Source organism: Oscarella lobularis, chromosome 2 (genome assembly GCF_947507565.1).
Source record: "Oscarella lobularis chromosome 2, ooOscLobu1.1, whole genome shotgun sequence".
Classification (NCBI taxonomy): domain Eukaryota; kingdom Metazoa; phylum Porifera; class Homoscleromorpha; order Homosclerophorida; family Oscarellidae; genus Oscarella; species Oscarella lobularis.
In genome coordinates this window covers 1,096,645-1,114,248 of record NC_089176.1, presented here as the reverse complement: position 1 = coordinate 1,114,248, position 17,604 = coordinate 1,096,645, and the positions used below count along the sequence as shown (strand labels likewise).

The following is a 17,604-nucleotide window of genomic DNA, read 5'->3' as shown; positions in this document are numbered from 1 at the left end:
AAAAAATCTTTCTGCATTCATGAATATTGCATGCAACTTTCGCTAGAAAACATGTCAGAAACAAAAAAATTCAAACCAAAAACTGCTTTATACGGCGTCAAAACACGCAGCCACAAAGTTCAAAGGCAGGATACAGCACACTACAAGAGGCAACAAGAACGGCACGAAAGAGACAGAGGAGATAAGACGCAGTTATTTCAGCCAGTCGAAATAATTCTTTTCGACATGAGCTCTGTTAATTCCTGCAGAGCTTAGAGCTTTAAGAAGACGGCCTACTGAATGATCTGCCTTTCTCAATTGCCACTCTTCCAGAACCCTTTGCAACTTCAGCTTCAAACTTTTTGATGAATCTTCAATTTTTCGGAGATCAGGAGTGGAAAACAGCAAATTCAACGCGATCTCCTCCCACTTGAGACATCCAACGTTGACGCATGATCGTATGATCTCAGCTGATACCGGAGCGTCATCTGACGGAAAAACACCTACAGTAAGAAACAAATGTATAGATACTTTGGCGTCCATGAGACTTTATACCTGATGGGTTTAATGTGCGAAGCTCTTCTTCAATTGTCGTTCTGCTGAGCTTCACTCTTTTGCAGACATCTAAGAGACAACCGACCGTAGCATTTTCTTCCTGATCGATCAATCTTTTCTGCCAAGTGTCGATGACATTAACCACTTTGAGCAGAAACGATCTGCAAGTCGTCTGCTGGAGATTAGTAGTAGCGTCTCCAAGAAGTTCCTTGGAGAATTGGACAAATTCGCATTCAGGCAGTGCTTTAGCTACAGCCAGCTTTAATGCTCCCGTCACATTTTCGCTCTCCGCAGGAATAACCGTAAGCAAAATGCCGCTACATGTATCTGCGCGGCTCAACGAAAATTCCTAAACAAACATTAGAATTGGGTTGCTTGTAAGCATGCAAATATTCTCTTGATCTTACCTCCTTTTCTACGCTGTACCAATACGACAATTCTGAGACTAGCGATAACGGCAGTAGTTTCTTATCGCCTTTCATGCGGAGGTATACGTCGTGGTAAACCTCGTCCGGGCAAGGTACGACCTCTCGCTTCTCTTCAAAGTTGATGTACAGATCTGACTCATCTTTTTCTGGTGTCGGCAAAATGCGAGGATCCTTTCCAATACAGACGATGGCATCGAAATTCTGAAACCCCAGTTTTTTTATGTCGTTCAGCTCGCTCAGAATCATCTGACGCAGTTCCTGGCACTTTCTTTTCACCTCGTGAAAACCGCTGGCAAATGTTGGGGTTCGAAATCTTACTGTAGCTGTGACGTATTTGGGGTCGAGATAGAGAAATTCTAATGCGATCATGTGACTTGACAAATCGATGTCGTAGATGACAACTCTGTTGCGCTCGACGATGGTCTCTTTAGGTTGGAATTTGTTGAGAAAGCGAGTGACGAGACGAAAGAACAGAGGCTCGGGCCAAATGAGGATCGTACGAGCTTTGAGAACCAGAGGACACGTGTACATCTGTCTCTCCTGCTCCTGATAGACAAAGCACTCGCGTTTATCGTCGAGGCGCTTTTGAACCAGGCAGGGAACGTAGAAGCTGCTGCTCTCTTCTGGCTCCTCGCTGCCCTCTGCGTTACACGGAGCAATGACGTCAAAGTCCTGCAGGAGCCTCAGCATCTGATTTCGATGATTCTCTGCTCGTTTCACGTGATTGAGAAAGTATTTCACCAATCTCGAGCACATAATGCCTTCCGTTTGAACCTTCACAAGGTCACTCGGGTAATGATCGTAGAGCTCCTCGTTGTCAATTCTAGCCGTTCGTCCCTTTTCTTGAGATATTATGGGAAGGAAGCGGGAGAAGAGCTCGAACAGCCACGAGGGATCGGTGATGATGTGCTCATTCAAGACGCGGTATTTCGATCCCGGCTTGTAAATGATCATGCCAAGTGCGTCGAGGTACATCATCGCGTAGAGAAACTCGCTTTCGTCGGTGATGTGGCAAGCTTTGGTTGCTACGGAAAACAGAAAGTCCCTGTGGACGATAGCGTTTTCTTTGCTGACGAATTCGTTGAGCAGTTGAAGTATGAGCCATCGTTTGGGAAGCTGACGCTTCTTCCAATATTGCTGCGCGGCTTGGATGATTCTGTGACGAATTTTCGCAAAATTCGGATCTTGAGGAATAACGACGTTGTGGCCGGTGAGCGACTTTTGTCTAATTGCTGCCTCAATCTCTCTCTTCGAAGCAAAATTGCATTCGACGGGATAGAATAAAAACGGATCGGGGTGACCAGGAATGGTGCTGCAGTCGGTTTCGCTTTGAACGATGTGATCAATCAATTGAGCCTTTTCGGTTGTGGCAAAGAGTTTCTTTAGGTACTCCTGATAATCCCGAATTTGAGCGTCAGGTTGCTGGGCTCGCGTACCAATTAGAATGCACGGCGGAGAAGCAACTTTTGGCATAAAAGCTTCGCCGAGGGTCGTGATGTCGGCGCTCTCGCCGCCCAAAAATTCGCCCAGAGCCCTGTCTGAACCTCCGCCGGAGACGACGAGCATGCTCAACCAGACGCGAAGTACGCCACCGTACGTGTGGAAACCGAAGGAGGGCTGCGGAATTGCGCCGGTACCGTGTCGATAATACGTGTAACGAACTTCGGAATTCGGATCCTGCGTGAGATCGAATACGAGCAAGTGGACGGCGTCTTCGGCAATAAACGGCGTCTGCATGTTGAGATACTGTTCTTGACCGCCCTCGTCCCAAATGGTAATGGACGAGTGAACAGGCTCGTTGCTGTCTGCGTCCGCCATCTTTTTCCAGACGTCAAGCAATTCGGAAGATTCGCTGAAATTTCGAACGATTTTGTCTCCGTCGCCTGGGAGACGACAATACGGTTGTATTTTTCCAGGACGACGGACTCTTCGTGTTGTCATGGAACCCACGTCAGGCCTGGCGGCGACTGAAGGACGGCTAGCGGGCAGTTGGGGTCCACTCACATTGCCAGTAGGACGAGATTCGCCTTTCTCGGCGGAAGCAACAGTACCTGCTGGTTTCCTCGCTTTCGCCGATTCCGCCACTGCGACTGCGCTTGCGTCTCCTCGTTGAGTCGCTTTCAGCGCTCCAGCTATGACTGCTGCCGGTTGACCCTCTTCCTGGAGCACCCACGCTCCGTCTTCGCTTGCCGTTTCCGCCTGGCAGATGGCCACATTGGTGGCGATTCCAGGCGTGCTAAATTGATTTTCGACAAATTGTTTACTGAGCAGGGCATTTTTGACGCAAGTTTTTCCTGCGTTGTCTTTTCCGACCAGGTGAATTCGGGATCTCACTACAGTCACTAGGCCCTGCTTTTTGGCTTTTTCAAAACTTCGAAAAGCGTTTACTTCGGTAAACATTTTCTTATCTGTAGCACGGAAATGTATAAGGTGTGCGAGTGGAAATTAATGAAATGGCTTACTCATTTCAGGATCGCTTTCCAACATTTTTACTATGAACAAGAAATTCAAAGTTCGAATGAAATAGCTTAAGTCTACTTACGCATTTCATTAAGAACTTTGTCAATAGCTTTTCCTAAAGTTTAGAAAATTACTGTGTACCGTTTATCCAAAACGCCGCAAGCACATACCCAATGCCACCAGATCTCCTCTGCGTTCTTTCAAGTGTACGCAAACGAGAGATAATTAGAAAATAGCAAGAAAACATTTCTATATGTATAAGCATGCAGTTCATACCAAGATCAACTAATTGCCTTAGCATTGCACCTAAGAAAAAACAAGGCTTTTACTTTGGCACATTTCGTTCATCTTCAGCTTACAAATTTCTGGTCGTTGCAAAACGTACTTTCGGACTGACAAACAAAATTCCTTTATTGAGCTGCACGACAACAACACACTTTTACCTAACTCCGGCTGTTTGCCGAGAACTTTAACTAAATTTGCCTTTAGTAGAAAAAATAAAAGAAAAAAACGGAGCTAACCTGCTTGGCTGCCTTGTTCAAATGACTTCACTATGTTAAACAAAAACAATTTATGCTTGAATAGGCGTATCGGAAAGTCTTCATACCATATATAGGATCCACTTTGGCTAAAAGAAAAACAGAGTTTGCATTGTTTTATTGACTGCATAAAAAATTGCTACTGACTGTTTTTAACGAATCCTTCAATATTTTGTGCTACACGCAGAACATTAACTATTAGCTGTTAGCAGTTATCTCCTATACCCAATTCTGTTCCAAGTTGAATCAACTTCATAACTAAAACAACGCGTTAGCTACAGTTGTCGTGCAGCATTCTATTCAATATACCATCATCAATGTTGGGAGAACCGTCGGGTTCTAAAGAAGGGCGCTCAGTCAGCAATAGAGCGCTAGTTTATTTAATAATATCTTCACCAAATCTCACTGAGCGCACACATTCTCCTACAAAAAGATAAATCTAATAGCATTTACTCTCAGCATAAGGCGTACTTATAGGCGGCAGCAGAGCCATTCCCATTCCTGTCATAATAATCTACAATAAATATAGGAGGCATTGAAAACATAAAAACGTACCAATTCGTTCATCTATTATAAATCCATCTATAATAACAAAATGAAATGCTATTTTAATTTAAAGAACAATGCATTTCCATACGTAGATCAAGATCTTCCGGCATTTCATCGTCTAAACACACGCAGACTTCACTTGCATTCTATCGTATCACCTGCTTTCTGCTATATACCGTTACGCCACATGTTCGCAAGTTCTCTCGCTGAATAAGAATCACATTACGTACATACAGTAGGCGCGATTTAGGGACGTATATATATTGATACTGTACCTAGTTCGGGCTCTTGGGCGTTCTTCACAACTTTACAAACACTAAACAGTTATTTTTATGGTGCTGATATTTGTGTTACCTAATTTTGCTGCCACGTATTGTGACTCTACAGATAATAACGGTAAATAAAAGTCCGTATCACTGACTCTAAAATTTGCAACTTTCATTCGGTTCTTCAGCCACTTCCTTCACTAGAATTTAACATGATAACAAATTACAACAAAAACGAATAGTTGAGAAATTATAATTTGTACCTTTTTCGGGTTCGCGTGACAACGTAACAGCTAAACAGAACACCACACATGTATCCCTCTAATCAATTAAACAACCGAGTCTACCCAATTCTGGATTTCTGTGAAAGATTTTCACTAAGAAGCAAAAGGAGAATAAATATTCATACACAAATTGAGTTTTTGTAGTACCAAGATAGGGATAGTCCACAAACATTTCTCCTACGGCCAGAGACATGCACTAAACGTGTAGAAAATAAAATTTTAGCACCTGTTTCTGGATATTCGAAAAACAAATTTTCTAAACAGAAACGCAATCATGCGAGGCATAGTGTGCATGGCTTAAGTAATTACTCAAGGTTGGATCATCCAATTTCTTTCCTTTCATATATACAGAAATACATGTACTGTATATCAAAATATGAGGAAACAATGTTATTTACTTAGATCTTCGTTTTTATGAAACAGTAGCGCTACAAAGAAAAACTAGTCTATCAAAAATTGGTATTTAGTATTATACCTAGTTTTGGATCCACGCCGCATTCAATTGCTAAAGAGAGGAGTTCAATGCTAGTCTTTTGCTAATCGTTTGACTCCCAGGACTCACTTACCAACTTCTGGATGCTTTGAAAACAATTCCACTAAATATAACAAACATTATTTCCAGAAGGAGTTTTATATACTTTTGCATACAAAATTGCAGATTTACCAGGGCCGCTTTTTCTAAAACACAAGTCAATTAATTAGACACCTTAATTATGTACAATGCTTACCAAATTCAGGATCAGCTTGAAATCTTATTCTTTTCGCTACGAAGCATGTTATATAAATACAACGGCAACACATCAGAACTGTCTATACATAGGTTATGAGATCCACACATTGCTTCCTCTATTGTGAAAAGAAATACATTAAGTGAAAGTCTAAACAACGAAATTCCCATGCATTGACTATTAACATCTTATTTTACCAATGCCGTCGTCGTCAATACAAGCTTCCATAACTACGTTTTGAGATTAAATCAAATTAGTACTCAAGGCTTCGCGGATTGATCTGACGCAAACTTTACCGAATCCATGAGTGCCAATCTCTCTCTTGTCTGCAAAGAAAAAATAAAATTACGTCGTCAGGGTGAAAGGGGCACGCCTTCTACGGATTCTTCCGCATCCCATGACGCACCTTGCAGCGACTTCGCCGTTTCTTTATACCCTGTGCCCAGAAGCACCGAGATAAACTTGTCAAACGTTCCAAGGCCGTATTTGGGTAGAATATCGCGAAACAACTCGGTCGCTACTTCCTCTTTCGATTTCCGGGAAAGCGACTTTAGAAGAGCTTCGCGTTCGTCTGCCGCTAAAATTCCGACGGCAGAGAGATCGTAAAGTAAACGGGAGAACTCAAGTTGGGAAGCTAATCTCGGCAGCCACTCTTCCTGCAAGACGATCTCTTCAAAGAGAGGATCGGGAACCGGTTCTGCCATTTGCGAATTATAGTGCCTGCGTTGAGCACAGCCAGCCTCAAAAATCAGTACAAAATGTAGAAACGTGTACTGTACGTGAGTACGCTTCCGGTGCTTTTATACGGGACATTCAGTACGAGAGAGTCTGCTCACGATGACGACGACCTCTTTTCACCGGGAGTATCCACAAGCTCCCGAACTAAACGAAGTCGAAAAAGGCGACGTCGTCGGCGCGGCCCAGGCTCGAGAGCAGTGGGTGAGACGACGGGCGATTCACCTCGAAAAGGTGAAGATCTTCCGCCAGCATTTGGTCGACTGCAATCGGCGAGAAGGCGTCAACCATCTGAAGAACTGCGCGAAAGAAGTCGAGGACTACATGACAGCGTTTAGAGCCTACAGAAACGAAGGTAAGATACAACGTAGATAGATACAATACAGGAGATCTGGATCATCAACTAAGGGGTATATGCTTTGCCTTCTTCTTGCAGGGTGGCATTCTCTTCACTGACCCTGGCCCGCTGATTGTGAGAATAGATGTGTGTGTAATAATAATATTTGGTGCTATGGTCTAGCGTTAATTAAAGTCTTTCGAGGACTCTGTGTGTCTCTGCTTGAACCCGTCCGTGATTGCGAAAAGCTTTCTGTGTAGTGTTTTCTTTCTGGTATCTAATAATGTACTTACAAAAAATCCTGGACTTTGACTGCTCTTTTGACTGCGTTGGAAAAACCTTCTGTGAATCGGAACCAGAGTGAATGCTGTGGGCCACCACCAGATCGTTTCGTGGACATTTCTTCCGCTATCATGCGCTTATCATAACAATAATTAATCACGTGAAATTCATGCTGGGTACCTTTTGACGAACGAAATTGAAAAAAACCATCTTCTTTAGTTTTGAGCTAAAAGCAATGACACTGAAACGTCCAGTGTTTATATGCACAACGCCTTTCTTTTACCCGGGTCTGTACTTTGAATTGACTTTTGATATCATGAGGAACGTGACTCGTTGCTTTTCCTTTCATCAAAGATGCTTCGCTAGATAAGTATGTCGTCAAGACAAGTGCATCTCTGGCTGAAAGGTACTGTACTCTGAGCGTGAGCTCATTTCGTAGCTCGTGTCACTTCGTCTCATTTTCTCCTTTTCAATCTGACCAGAGTTGCGAGAAGACAAGAAATTAAAACCTGTGAACGTACCTCGTGTGCTATGAGCTGTCTGGTTGAATAATTCAGCGGGCGTTGTCCGCTTTCAGAAAATTTCGTGATCAAATCTATATTCCTAATGCAAAAGAGTGAGACAGATGCCAAGTAGCAGTCGATTTACTCACGGTTCAAACTCATAAGCATATTGTCCGTCTGGCTGCCTCTGCTGGCCATAGCTAATATTGTAAGCAACCATTAGATTCACCATAGCCTTCAACTGCTCCTTTTCACACTGTCCAAATAATTTCACGTCAACCTAAAAGACACAAATAGTAGTGGTGCCAACGTTGGGGGGGAAAAAAGGCGCACAGGGCGAAAGGTTGGAGATAAAATTTGATGCAGCCTCGGAGCGACGAGCGTGATAAGAGTACTGACGTCGAAACTTTGATGGACTCCAACGGGGAAGCCAGCATAAAGTGAGCTGGCTATCTTTTTAATTCTGTCCATTTGTGCAAAGTGCTGTGAGACAGAGAATGAGAAAACGCAGGAACGAAAGACTATTCACAAGTACCTCGTAGAAGCTACTAGGATACGTCACTCGAGGAAATGAAGCAGCAGCGAAAAGGATAAAGAAAAGACCGCCCACATAGGGAAAATAGGGCATCAATTCATAGGCTTGCTCGCGATATATAGTTGTGTGAAGCTGATCGGCAAAGAGCACCCAATCCAGAGCAATTGAAAGCTTAGATTAAAAAAAAACCAACACGTGTGAGAGATATAGTAGTCGTAAGTCTAAGGGGGTCAGTTACGCTCTCGGACGAATGATCCAAAACTTTGGCTTTCAGATAGTTTTCAAACAAACCTAGACGTCAAATCTATCAAGGCACGTACTGTACAGAAAATGAACGTCTCTGCCTTGAACAGCTTTATCGTAGTCGCCAGACTGACTTAGTCCAAGAATAACGGACTGAAATTGCGACTGGGCTATGGATACTTCGAAATGAAGACTATAAAAATTGATTTTCCTTGTGGTACCTGAACTACGGCCTTGCCCGTCGATCATTTTTAGAGATTTTCTGTTGAAAGAATATATCAGCGTTTTGTTGTCGTGTCGTTTTCTTACTTCTTCCTGCTTAGAATGAAGACGTCTTGCCAAAACGAAAAGAGGGTCTTTTGAACGTCTTTTTGTCCAATGTAGACTGACTCGACAGTCTCCATTTCTAAAGTTTGATTCGATTGATGCAGAAACTATGAATTAAAGAAATACCAGCACGTACAAAGCCGATCAACGGTTAAATGCAATGCTCACCTGCAAAACGTTTAGACAGGACCGAACGTCATTCGACGTCTTTTCGCAAAGCGATATAAGAGCAGACGTTGACACGGGCAGTCGTTCTTTCAACGAAATCTATAAAACGCCACATGAAAAAGTAAATTTTGGAGATCATCGCAGGGAATTAATTAAGTCGTGCCTGATGCAAACGCGTTGCAAGTCGCGCCGTGTCGAGAGGTGGAACATTAAGCAGCAGAGCAAGAGGCTTTAGTGACCTGAGAGAGGGACTGTGGCTAAACAAACGACAGAGTATAGGTATATACGAGATGGCCCAAGTCTTAAGGTTACTACTATACATATCATTGCAAATGGCTATTATTGGTCTTGACACGACGTGCTGTTCAGACGAGGTTTTCTTCTTCTTAGAAGCTACAACAGGAATATTTTGAAACACGGTCTTTGGTATTATAGACATCAGTTACTTTTCCTTCCTCGTGATGTTCCCTTTAGGACAGAAACGAGGACGTTGATGGCTGTCTAAAATGCATAGACGTTCTTTGGGAACATTAATACCACTTTATGTATGGTCACACCGACAAGGCGCCGTCAATTTCGTCGATTATTAGACAATTAGGCTTTTCGTCCGTCCACGAAAGACTCCTCGTTTTTGTCACGTTCTCGAGGACGTTCTTCATCATTTCAGGTGATCTATCATCGCTACGGAACCCCAAAAGGAAGCGATTAAACGGCACGCTAACAAAGCCAACCCTAACAAGTTACCTTGCATTAATCTCTATTGGCGAATAGCCAGCGTGAACGGCAAGAACGTGAGCAAGCGTCGTTTTGCCAAGACCTGGAGGGCCAGACAGTAAGGCAATCTGTTCCCAAGCTTGACATTAAGAAAAGACAAGAAAAAGTAGACATAAAAGCACCTTTTGCTTAGGTCGTAGATCATCAACGGCCTGAACAAATGCAGATCACAGAGAAAATATTAATAATATCATAGACGTCACCTCTGGAAAAGGGACGGGCTGGCTTTGCTGTTTGTCGGGCGGTCTCGTCGAGAACATCTGCTGAAGGTCAGCGTGATCCGTATTGAACTTTTTCGAAGCGTCCGAAGCTCCGAACACAGCCCCGTCCCAGAGCTTAAGCCAAGATAGGAGAATTCGATTAACTCCCTACTCATAGAGAGAGAGAGAAGAATAAATACGCAATCAAACTTGATGTTCCTTCACTGGGTTACGTACGTCATCACTTAGTAGATGAGTGAACTGCTTCGCTGCATGTTTCTGGACCCACAGCTCTTCACTTGGACTTTCAACTGTCACTTCGTCCTCAGTCTCAGCGAAAGAAACATCGGCAGTCTCGTCAGCAGTCTCGTCCAAACGTACGCTTAATTAATTAATTAACTAATTAATTAATTATTGAGTGTTATTCATTTTTGATGCACCTTTTCTCTTCGAGAGCATTCGCTCTTCTCATAGCGCTCTGATATCGCTGTGCACAAGACAAGCCCATGAAGGCGTCGCAGATCATAGAACCGATCGACTATACCTTATTGCGTATTTCGTGTCGGAGAACGTTGCAGGGTACGAGCAGCAAGCTGCCAGGCTCAAAAACGGTCTTCTGGAAACAATCTCAACGTTTAGCGCGGAGAGGTCGCGCTGCACGTACTCCGGAAAATCCGGTGTCTGGCTTGATGGAAAAACTGGCACTTTGTCCGTCAGAAGATGACACTTTCAGGCGATGTACATTCGACTTTGAATTTGTCCTGTCGTCTATATCGCCATTACGAAATACCTTTCGACTGTCTGCAAAGAATATGATTTCCAGGTATAGGACGCTCGTAGACATTACTTTCCGAGCTTTCGAACGATAACTTCCGCTTCCAGCCGCGTCGATCGATTTCCAGGTAATCCGAGTCTACATAGGATTCCATAGACTGCTTCTGATGTCACATGAACACGGAGAAGTCGATCCGCTGGCGAGAACAACCCAGAAAAGCGGACCTTCACGCGCGCTAAGCCGAAAAAGTGCGGGAGAACTCCGACATGATAAGATCTGCACTACAATACACGGCAGTGTTGAATCAAAATTTCAGAAATCAAAAGGATCTTAACTAGAAAGAATTACGTAATTAATATTTAACTATTTCTTCAATAAGAGGAAGGAATGACGGCAGCTCCAGCCGCCGCACGACATGATTCCATGGGAGCAATCATTTCCCATCGATTCATTCGAGGATCGTACATTTCGGCCGAGTTCAAGTACGATGGACCGTTGATTCCGCCCAAGGCTATTATGCTCTGTCCAAGTTGGGCCATGCAAACGCCGTCGCGAGGTGATTTCATCGACGCCACAAGCTCCCATTGGCCGACGCGCGGATCGTAGCATTCAACGGACTCGAGTCGAGTCGTTCCATCGTTACCTCCGCCAACAAAGAGTCGTCCGCCTGTTCGAGACAAGAAGACAAAACATTTTACCTCCTATAGCAATACAGTAATCGAATTTAAGTAATAAGGTCTGTCCTAATTGAACTATCATTGTTAGCTTTTGATTAGAATGAGCCAACGAGACTGCCGTAATGCAGCAAAACATGCATATTGCGGGCATCATCAGGCCAAAGCAATAGACATGTGGTGGAGGGTCAGTAAACTGAAGCCTCTACAACTACACTCTGGAGTAACAACTTTCCCCAATAGCCTCCGCTTCTTTACCTAGTACTGTAATCCCGATTCCAGCCCTTGACTTGTTGAGTGCGGGCATCGACGCCCAACGATCCAAGTGAGGATGATAGCACTCCGCAACGCTGAGAAAGGCAGATCCGTCATTTCCACCGACGACGTACAGTTTGTCATCCAGAACAGTGACACCTTTTATAGCAAATAGTATATACGCTGACTAGAAAGCCTCTATCAGAACTCACCAGGAAAACTTCGCCTTGTCGTCATAGGCGCCACATAACTCCACATATTTAAATCCAAATCATATCGTTCCATAGTGTTCAAGCAATTTCTGCCATCGTATCCGCCTAGTAGAGTACAGTTTAAAATCTCTTTCTCTCCCTGCTAAGACAATACTTCCATACCGGCAGCATACATAGCATTGCCTCCCAATATCCCAACTCCCACTCCCGATCGGCACGTGTTCATTGGCGCAACAAATGCCCAATTCGACGTCACCGGATCAAAAGCCTCGACGCTGCTCAATCGCGTCGTCCCGTCCGATCCGCCGACGGCATAGATCCGCTTCATCAAAAACCCGACGCCGAGTTGCTGACGTCGAACGATCATTTCCGTTTCTCGATTCCACTCGTTCGACCTCAATCGATAGCACTCCACGCCGCGACTGATCGTATCGGACGACTCCTTGCCGCCGACGGCGTAGAGAACGCCGACACACGACTTCCGCAACTGGGCGCTCTTGGGCAAATCGGTCGATCGTCGATAGGACTAAAAGAAAAGCAGCTATAAGGCACAAATTATACTTTAATTAATAAGTGAGATCAATAAAACTGGGCATATCAGGACATACTACTATGCCTTCTCTCTCTTAGAAACTCTCTAGGCAACGTTAATTAAGTTAAGAATCGCGCCGAACACCATACCTCGACGAGATGATAACGCTTCGCCTCGTCGAGCAAATCCCGACATTCCATATTCGATCGAACGAGTTCGTTCGAGTCGACGTTTCGAACGAGATAGTCGGCGTCGAGCAGCGGCAGTCGCACGTGACGCAGAAGCGTCGGCAAAAGGGGCGCCCGTTCGGCCTTGTCGTGCGCAATCCAACGGACGACCGCCTCGTAGATCTCCTCCTCGCCGCGAACGTTCAAATCGTCGCTGCTCAGCATTTCGGCGACGCGATCGCACGAGTGCGCGAGAAATTCGTCGCTTTTCGCCACGTCCGAGAAGCGATTGCGCGCGAACTCGTCGACGGCGTCGGCGAGACCCGCGCAGCCGGTCGCCTCGGCGAAATTTCGTATGCCGAGACAATTGGACGGGTCGAGTTGGTCTTTGAGAAAATCGCTGCAGAGCGTCTGAACGGCTTCGAGTTGGAGTAGGGCGGCGGCGGCGAGAAGGTCTTGGACGTTGTCGACGGAGACGTCGAGTCGGCCCGTGTAGACGAAGTCGATTAGACGCTCGAGAATCGTCGGATCCATGTCGCGCATCGTTACGATCGATTGGCCGGCTTCGGCCATGTCCGACGTGAACATGGCGAAGAAGTAGGGGCTGCTCGCGGCGAGGACGGCGCGATGGGACGGGATGTCGGTCGCGCCGACGCGAAGGATCACGTCGCAGAGGCGGCGCTCGGCTCGCAGGGCGTTCACGCGCGCGAGAAGTTTTATGCTGTGACGCGATGGGCTCACTTCGAATGTTTGGGACGACGGAGCCGGCTCGCGGGAACGAGAGCGTTCCATTCTGCGGTCTCCCAGGGAATAGGCTCGTGCGCTAGGCGTGACGTAGATCTACGACTACGATCGTGCACGGATGCCCTCACGGATACTAGTATCACGGATTGTAGAGTCTACATCCTTTCCTCGTCGTTGATTAGAGAAAAGATAAGACTTGAGGTCACAGCTCATGCGCACTAAGTTATCGGAAGCTAAGACAACTCGTGCAGGCACGCAATCAACTCTGGGTACCAAATTTTACCTTAAAATTGCTCTTATATATATAGAAATTAGTGGCGCAAATCGCTTACAATTGACGTATACAGAATTGAACGGTGGTAAGTCAAAACGGCGCCTAGCTGGCGGCGCCCAGCGTGCATGCCGGGCCGCCCTGCCAGCTAGCATGCATGACAAGGCTGAGCGTATCATGCAGTCAAATTTAGGGCTTTGAGGTCGCCGTTTTTGTATTCTGCAGACTACGTGTCCGAAGGGAGGTAGATCTAGCTCGATTGCGATCGGGAAATCAGTTTAGAGCCGGCCCACGTGTCTACGCCCACGGTCACCAAAACTTGATTAACTAAAAGAACTGAAACCCTTAAAACTACACTTACACGTATTACTCAAAGCCGCCACCTGAAAGTCGATAAACTTAAGTAACCACGAGCCCATTTACACTAAGCTATTAATTAAGCGATATTATAATCATCTAGATTCTATTTATAGCATACATGAAGCTAACGAATATGTTTTGTGCTACTCTAGAATTCCAAAGTAATTTGAAATGACAGTCAGTTGGATGCTAACGCTCATGTAAGATTGAAATTATTGGTATAGGAGGCGCACGTGGCGTCACACTGGTCACAGTCTCTCTTTTGTAGACTCATTGGGCTCGATTCCAGCTCTGCCTACATAGACGAAAGCAAAGTTCGAGCACTGAAGAATGGTTAGTGGCTAGATTTGGAGCAAGCTACCGTCTAATTATTTGCTCCACACACAGTGGCACGAATGGAGATGCGAAGTGAAGAAGATTCGTCTGCTTTTGATGCAAACGTAGCTTCCGCCGTACCAGAAATGAAATCCACTGCTAAGGCTCCGGAGGTAACAACATCGACGCACTATTTCCTTCGTTAAATGTATAAATATCCTTATATTAGTGTCAATGTTCGCGGTCGGAGACGGAAAGTCGTAGCTACCTGAACAGGCCGAGAATTCATTTTTCGGGAAATTTTCGTGCCGATGTTTCCACAATCAACAACATCGCCAGGAATTGGGACATAAATACGACTACATTGACCGACCAATTAGTTATGGACGGAAATCATGCGAGATTCAACCCACGAGGCACGGGCAATTTTCTTTTTCGCAACGTCAAAGTGACTAAAGTGTGTCCCGATAATGACGACTGCCATTCCAACAGCACAGAGGACCACCTGATCGGCGAGTCAGTCGACACCGGGATTTCACAAGTTTCTGCTAAAATGGTTGACCTGGATGTCGATAATCAATTGAATTCGATGCTGTTTGGACTGCAAATTGGCATTCGCGCCTACAAAGGTGAACCACAGATTATAGGCTCGTTCAAACCAGCGCCATTTTGGGGCATCTACAACGATCGCCAAATTTCAGGTAGCCGCTCAATGACAGTGTCGTATCAGTCCAAGTTAGAAGATCTTACCTGGGGCTCCTTTGATGACGACGACTCAGATGGTTTTAAATCACCTGTTTTGAAGGCTCTCAAAGAGCATTCAGAAGAAAGTCTTTCTATCAAGTTTGACCTTCATCACTGTATTACGGACATCGACAATGAAGAGTTCACTTTTGGAACAATCAACGGCACAATTGGTCCGACCGCAAAAGATCAACCAGAAAACTTTGTTAACGGTCGTCTTTTACGCGTCACAGAAGGCTGCATTTTGCGTAAGGAAGGCGCACTTCCCGACGCTCCTACAAATTTGGCTCCATTTGTTATCCACGACAATAAACTAATACTCGATCTCGGCAACGCTTTCGCTCGAGTAAAAAACGACAGCATGTATCGAATAGACGATATTCGTCTAGGCGATAGAGTGTGCCTTAGAACAAAAGAAAAGAAAAGACAAATTGGCGATGCAATTAACCTGAACGTTCCTTGGTTAGCGGATAATATACTGGAATTTGAAATAAGAGAAGACGAGAAAGACGATACTTTTCAATTATACAGATGCCCAAAGGAACAGCTAAAGAAAGAAGACTCGGACCCCACTTGCACCGATGTCATTATGGAGGAGACAAGCGTGTTGGTCCGTCCAACAACGCGTTTCGTGAGGCACATGAATCCGAGCGAAACTTACTCTTACACCTTTTTTGCGTACGAGAAAGGAAAGCCCAAGTGCGGCTATAACATCCCCTTAAAAATACAGACTAATCTGTTTCCAGATGATCTTAACGTTGACCTGCAGCTACCGAACGTGAATGAGACGGAAAGACTGAAAGGACTTCATTTCAAAGTAGAAGGCCAAGATCCAAGCCATGATTACGACATTTTTACTAATTGCAGCGGCATGGCATCAGTTGAACTTGTAGCAAATTCCGCGGGATCGGGCAAAGTGCGCCGATTCGGAATCGACGGCCAATTGTTCACAGTCACGTACCTGCAAAACGAAATGCAGAAAGAACTCCTTGAAGTCGGTTCAACTCTAACCATTCACGTATTTGAAAAATTTGCTAGTAACAATGACACGCCGTCGTGGTGGGGCACAGACGGGCATCCGGGTGTGTATCATATATTGAAACGATACGATATTTTGTATCCTGTTATGCGTCCAATTGTCGCGCTGGCCGACTACTATAGCGTTGTTAAAAACAAAGACCGTTTGCTGCGAGTTTTTAGCGTCGACGAAGAGGATCCAAGTTACATGCCGGCAACAAGAGACTTATCAGCCGAAAAATTGGATTTTATCAAAAGTTGGCTAGGGTCCTGCGAAGATTGTATGCCTCTGTTGTCCTCGCAACGTTCTTTTACAACAGAAGAAGTTTGCAAAGGATTTCAGACAGCTTTGCAGTTGGAACTTATCAGCGTACCAATGTATCTCTACGCCTACTTCTCTATCAAGCCAGGAGCGAACAAGTATATCGCAAAAGCTCTGCTCTCCGTCGCCACGGAGGAAATGTACCACATGAGTCTTGTGGCAAACATACTGAACGCCATCGAAGAATGTAGCGGGCCTGATATTCAAAACGATAACGTCATTCCCGTTTATCCGACGCCTTTGCCCGGCGGACTTCGTCCAGAATTGACACTGCGATTAAGTCGGCTTTCTCTCGGACTGATCAGAGACGTTTTCATGGAGTTCGAAGCTCCGGAGCATATCCTTTTTGACGACAACGAACTTGATGATCCTCACAGTTTTCATCACAATACAATTGGAGCTTTTTATGAGAGGCTGAAAAAGAACATGACTGATCTTGCGAAAAAAGGTAATCTCACGTTCAATGAAAGCGATTCGTGGCAAGTGAAAATAGCGCCGAAGGGAAATGAAGCTATAGTCGTTACGGATCTCGAATCGGCCAAAAAAGCCATTGACACAATTGTTCGTCAAGGCGAAGGAACGAAGGATTCGCCCACAGAAGCGACTCGGAATAGCAGTGCAGAGCTCTCCCACTACTACAAATTAGCTCAAATCGTAGCCGGTCACGAGATGATAAAGGACAATGACAGCTGGACTTTCACCGGGCCAGCAATCAACTTCGACCCAAATGGCGTTTGGCCTCTGCCGGACAATCCTCGTACTATGCAATACAAAGAAAATACTCGTGTTCGCCTATTGGCCGAAGGATTTAGCAGAAGCTACTTGGACCTGCTCTCGCAACTGCAACGAGCCTTCAACGGCGAACCCAAGGACATCGCGAAATCGTTCAGTACTATGGTGGCGTTTACGAATAAAGCTCAAAATCTTGCCAAAGAAAGGATAAGCCAAGAAGGCGACGAATTGCTTCACGCGGGTCCTCCGTTCGATAACCCGCTGGATCTCTTCCCACCTGGCAAAGGAGGCAGTTTGTACTAGTACTAGGCTAGCACAGGCTAGGACTGCATGTGCTTGAACTCAGTGTGCGCTGATCGTTTATAGCTTTGGTCGTTTCTCCGCTGCTTCTTCCGTCTTTTGCCTTTGTTGTATGCTGCTTGCGCCAATAAAGTGTGTATTCAAGACGCGCTTGCGGCGGCGGCATGTCGGTCGACGCGCGGATCAATTAGAGATCACGGACGCAGAGGACGTTCGCGCGCGCATATACTTTTGCTATGATAGGCTCACCTCGAAGCTGGTTTCGGGACGACGGAGCGTGTTCAGGAGGAGA

At 45.3% G+C, this 17,604-nt stretch overlaps 4 protein-coding genes across 6 annotated transcripts; 1 reads left to right on the top strand and 3 right to left on the bottom strand.

The window, feature by feature from the left end:
- Positions 1–54: 54 nt before the first annotated feature.
- Positions 55–6,588, bottom strand: LOC136183612 (uncharacterized). Its single transcript, XM_065970313.1, has 37 exons — positions 6,568–6,588; positions 6,195–6,508; positions 6,085–6,114; positions 5,986–6,018; positions 5,877–5,906; positions 5,789–5,824; positions 5,709–5,738; positions 5,627–5,656; positions 5,536–5,565; positions 5,459–5,488; positions 5,370–5,396; positions 5,287–5,316; positions 5,208–5,237; positions 5,124–5,153; positions 5,040–5,069; positions 4,947–4,976; positions 4,865–4,891; positions 4,786–4,815; positions 4,687–4,716; positions 4,599–4,628; positions 4,517–4,543; positions 4,433–4,462; positions 4,358–4,384; positions 4,271–4,300; positions 4,187–4,219; positions 4,109–4,138; positions 4,030–4,050; positions 3,944–3,973; positions 3,866–3,895; positions 3,782–3,814; positions 3,699–3,728; positions 3,593–3,619; positions 3,505–3,537; positions 3,425–3,454; positions 942–3,370; positions 535–883; positions 55–482 (listed from the first exon to the last, which is right to left on the bottom strand). Exons 2-37 carry the CDS (start codon positions 6,490–6,492, stop codon positions 193–195), a joined length of 4,320 nt encoding a protein of 1,439 aa, XP_065826385.1. The 5' UTR covers positions 6,493–6,508; positions 6,568–6,588; the 3' UTR covers positions 55–192.
- Positions 6,589–7,006: 418 nt separating this feature from the next.
- On the bottom strand, positions 7,007–10,912 carry LOC136183616 (chromosome transmission fidelity protein 18 homolog). The gene is made up of 24 exons (XM_065970321.1): positions 10,740–10,912; positions 10,557–10,693; positions 10,437–10,508; positions 10,333–10,379; positions 10,130–10,274; positions 9,896–10,060; positions 9,815–9,844; positions 9,663–9,760; positions 9,476–9,599; positions 9,365–9,419; positions 9,239–9,311; positions 9,082–9,175; positions 8,919–9,017; positions 8,733–8,857; positions 8,525–8,685; positions 8,419–8,471; positions 8,181–8,351; positions 7,979–8,128; positions 7,795–7,925; positions 7,664–7,745; positions 7,558–7,616; positions 7,426–7,504; positions 7,323–7,368; positions 7,007–7,268 (listed from the first exon to the last, which is right to left on the bottom strand). The coding sequence occupies exons 1-24, from the start codon at positions 10,819–10,821 to the stop codon at positions 7,150–7,152; spliced, it is 2,397 nt and encodes a 798-aa protein (XP_065826393.1). The 5' UTR covers positions 10,822–10,912; the 3' UTR covers positions 7,007–7,149.
- Positions 10,913–10,923: 11 nt separating this feature from the next.
- On the bottom strand, positions 10,924–13,374 carry LOC136183617 (kelch-like protein 20). Its single transcript, XM_065970323.1, has 5 exons — positions 12,490–13,374; positions 11,971–12,334; positions 11,809–11,913; positions 11,600–11,755; positions 10,924–11,334 (listed from the first exon to the last, which is right to left on the bottom strand). Exons 1-5 carry the CDS (start codon positions 13,297–13,299, stop codon positions 11,039–11,041), a joined length of 1,731 nt encoding a protein of 576 aa, XP_065826395.1. The 5' UTR covers positions 13,300–13,374; the 3' UTR covers positions 10,924–11,038.
- On the top strand, positions 12,454–17,458 carry LOC136183613 (uncharacterized). Of its 3 annotated transcripts, none has more exons than XM_065970314.1 (6): positions 12,454–13,502; positions 13,560–13,610; positions 14,035–14,082; positions 14,151–14,215; positions 14,270–14,370; positions 14,427–17,458. In XM_065970314.1, exons 3-6 carry the CDS (start codon positions 14,054–14,056, stop codon positions 17,313–17,315), a joined length of 3,084 nt encoding a protein of 1,027 aa, XP_065826386.1. In that variant the 5' UTR covers positions 12,454–13,502; positions 13,560–13,610; positions 14,035–14,053; the 3' UTR covers positions 17,316–17,458. The 3 variants fall into 3 exon arrangements, with proteins under 3 accessions (XP_065826386.1, XP_065826388.1, XP_065826387.1); XM_065970316.1 differs by having other exon boundaries at positions 12,454–13,520; positions 13,567–13,610; XM_065970315.1 differs by lacking the exon at positions 13,560–13,610 and having other exon boundaries at positions 12,454–13,520.
- Positions 17,459–17,604: the final 146 nt, after the last annotated feature.

Bases quoted from the DNA above. Each gene is read 5' to 3' on its own strand.
- LOC136183612 (XM_065970313.1), bottom strand. From the start codon at position 6,492: ATGGCAGAACCGGTTCCCGATCCTCTCTTTGAAGAGATCGTCTTGCAG. The intron at 5,907-5,985 runs GTAAAATAAGAT...TTTTCACAATAG, and splicing joins TATTGACGACGACGGCATTG to AGGAAGCAATGTGTGGATCT. The intron at 5,566-5,626 runs GTAAGTGAGTCC...TCCTCTCTTTAG, and splicing joins TTCAAAGCATCCAGAAGTTG to CAATTGAATGCGGCGTGGAT.
- LOC136183616 (XM_065970321.1), bottom strand. From the start codon at position 10,821: ATGGAATCCTATGTAGACTCGGATTACCTGGAAATCGATCGACGCGGC. The intron at 10,509-10,556 runs GTACGTGCAGCG...GATTGTTTCCAG, and splicing joins CAGACACCGGATTTTCCGGA to AAGACCGTTTTTGAGCCTGG. The intron at 9,176-9,238 runs GTATAGTAGTAA...TCGTTTGTTTAG, and splicing joins ATAGCCATTTGCAATGATAT to CCACAGTCCCTCTCTCAGGT.
- LOC136183617 (XM_065970323.1), bottom strand. From the start codon at position 13,299: ATGGAACGCTCTCGTTCCCGCGAGCCGGCTCCGTCGTCCCAAACATTC. The intron at 12,335-12,489 runs GTATGGTGTTCG...CTTTTCTTTTAG, and splicing joins AGCGTTATCATCTCGTCGAG to TCCTATCGACGATCGACCGA. The intron at 11,335-11,599 runs GTAAAGAAGCGG...TGTCTCGAACAG, and splicing joins AATCGGGATTACAGTACTAG to GCGGACGACTCTTTGTTGGC.
- LOC136183613 (XM_065970314.1), top strand. From the start codon at position 14,054: ATGACAGTCAGTTGGATGCTAACGCTCAT. The intron at 14,083-14,150 runs GTAAGATTGAAA...TCTCTTTTGTAG, and splicing joins AGTTGGATGCTAACGCTCAT to ACTCATTGGGCTCGATTCCA. The intron at 14,216-14,269 runs GTTAGTGGCTAG...CTCCACACACAG, and splicing joins AGTTCGAGCACTGAAGAATG to TGGCACGAATGGAGATGCGA.